Genomic DNA, 1,193 nt, shown 5'->3' with positions numbered 1-1,193 from the left:
TATACATATACACACACACAGACATAATAGGCAATCACATTTTACACATCATATAAAAAGAATATTTCCTAACACAAAATAATGTTTTCCATGAAAACTATTATATCTATGTTAGTTAAAATATTTATAGGTTAAAATTTAAAATCATACCTTAAAATATTATAATTAAAATTAGATTGATAATTTCGTTCCACATATATACAAAAGCAAGTTTCTTTTAAGAATTATAAGCATTTTATACTTATATAACACAGTTATAAACATAGAAAAGTAAAAAATAAAAACAAAATAATTAATAAACAAAGATCCTTCTTATTTACATTTTACTTTTCAATTTCTGAAAGTTTATTATATTGAACAGTCTAATTTACATAACAATCATTGGTTAACTAAGCACAAATAATCTATTATTAATGCTTGTTAATGCTACAGGATTGGCAACATTGAGTTTGGTACCTATACATTCTACACATGTTCATTGCCCTTATATTCTGACAATATTTTGAGTGGTCGTGACAATCTGATTCTGAAAAATCATAATAAAACATTAAAAAACTGGATACAATAAAATTATTATGATTTGTTCCATAACATTTACATATAAAACATACCAACTTCCATATATACTTAGGTGTAATCAAATGCGTGAGGCTGTGAATTTCTAAAAAAATATTGTGAACTTAATTCGGGGAAGTCACCAGTACTATTAAAAAAAATTTAATTTTCTAAAAGAAAAGGAAAATACTCTTCATTCAAGGATCTTGTTTCCAGAGAAATAATATACTTTACAAAAACCACAAGGGTTGTCTAGCTGTCATAAACATATTTTAAAAATAAGAAAAACGAGTCAGCAAAATACAGAAATTGTCTGTATCAACATCTGATTTTATTTTATATGATTTTTTTTATTCTCCGATGCTGTGGTATTTTTAAATAGCTGACATATACTGATGTATTTTAAGTAAAGATTGCTAAAAATGCCTAATTATTAGGGGAGAAGAATATAAATGAATCGTATTAAAAAATAGAGAGCAAATATTAAATTAGAGATAAAAATTTTAATAAGAATATTTTGCAAAGAATTCTAAGAAAAAAATTCCAATCAAAGTTAATTGTTAATATGTTGAAAATCTGCTAGATTTGGGCATCTTGGTAACAACTTTCTTACAGTTGAATCATATTTCTAGAAAAAC

At 24.5% G+C, this 1,193-nt stretch overlaps 1 protein-coding gene across 3 annotated transcripts in view; it reads right to left on the bottom strand.

Annotated features, from left to right (window-relative positions):
• Positions 1-205: 205 nt before the first annotated feature.
• Positions 206-1,193, bottom strand: part of nolo (no long nerve cord) — a gene marked incomplete at its 5' end in the record, with an annotated part of 67,301 nt that continues 66,313 nt past the window's right edge. For all 3 annotated transcript variants that reach the window (XM_067049275.1, XM_067049276.1, XM_067049277.1), the window contains 1 exon segment: positions 206-526. In XM_067049275.1, coding sequence (XP_066905376.1) covers positions 411-526 — 116 coding nt within the window.

The sequence above is a fragment of the Halyomorpha halys genome, unplaced genomic scaffold, assembly GCF_000696795.3.
Source record: "Halyomorpha halys isolate HHAL.00 unplaced genomic scaffold, Hhal_1.1 Scaffold879.1, whole genome shotgun sequence".
In the NCBI taxonomy this organism is placed as follows: domain Eukaryota; kingdom Metazoa; phylum Arthropoda; class Insecta; order Hemiptera; family Pentatomidae; genus Halyomorpha; species Halyomorpha halys.
The sequence above is the reverse complement of the archived record's forward strand: the minus strand, read 5'-3'. Positions and strand labels throughout refer to the sequence as shown.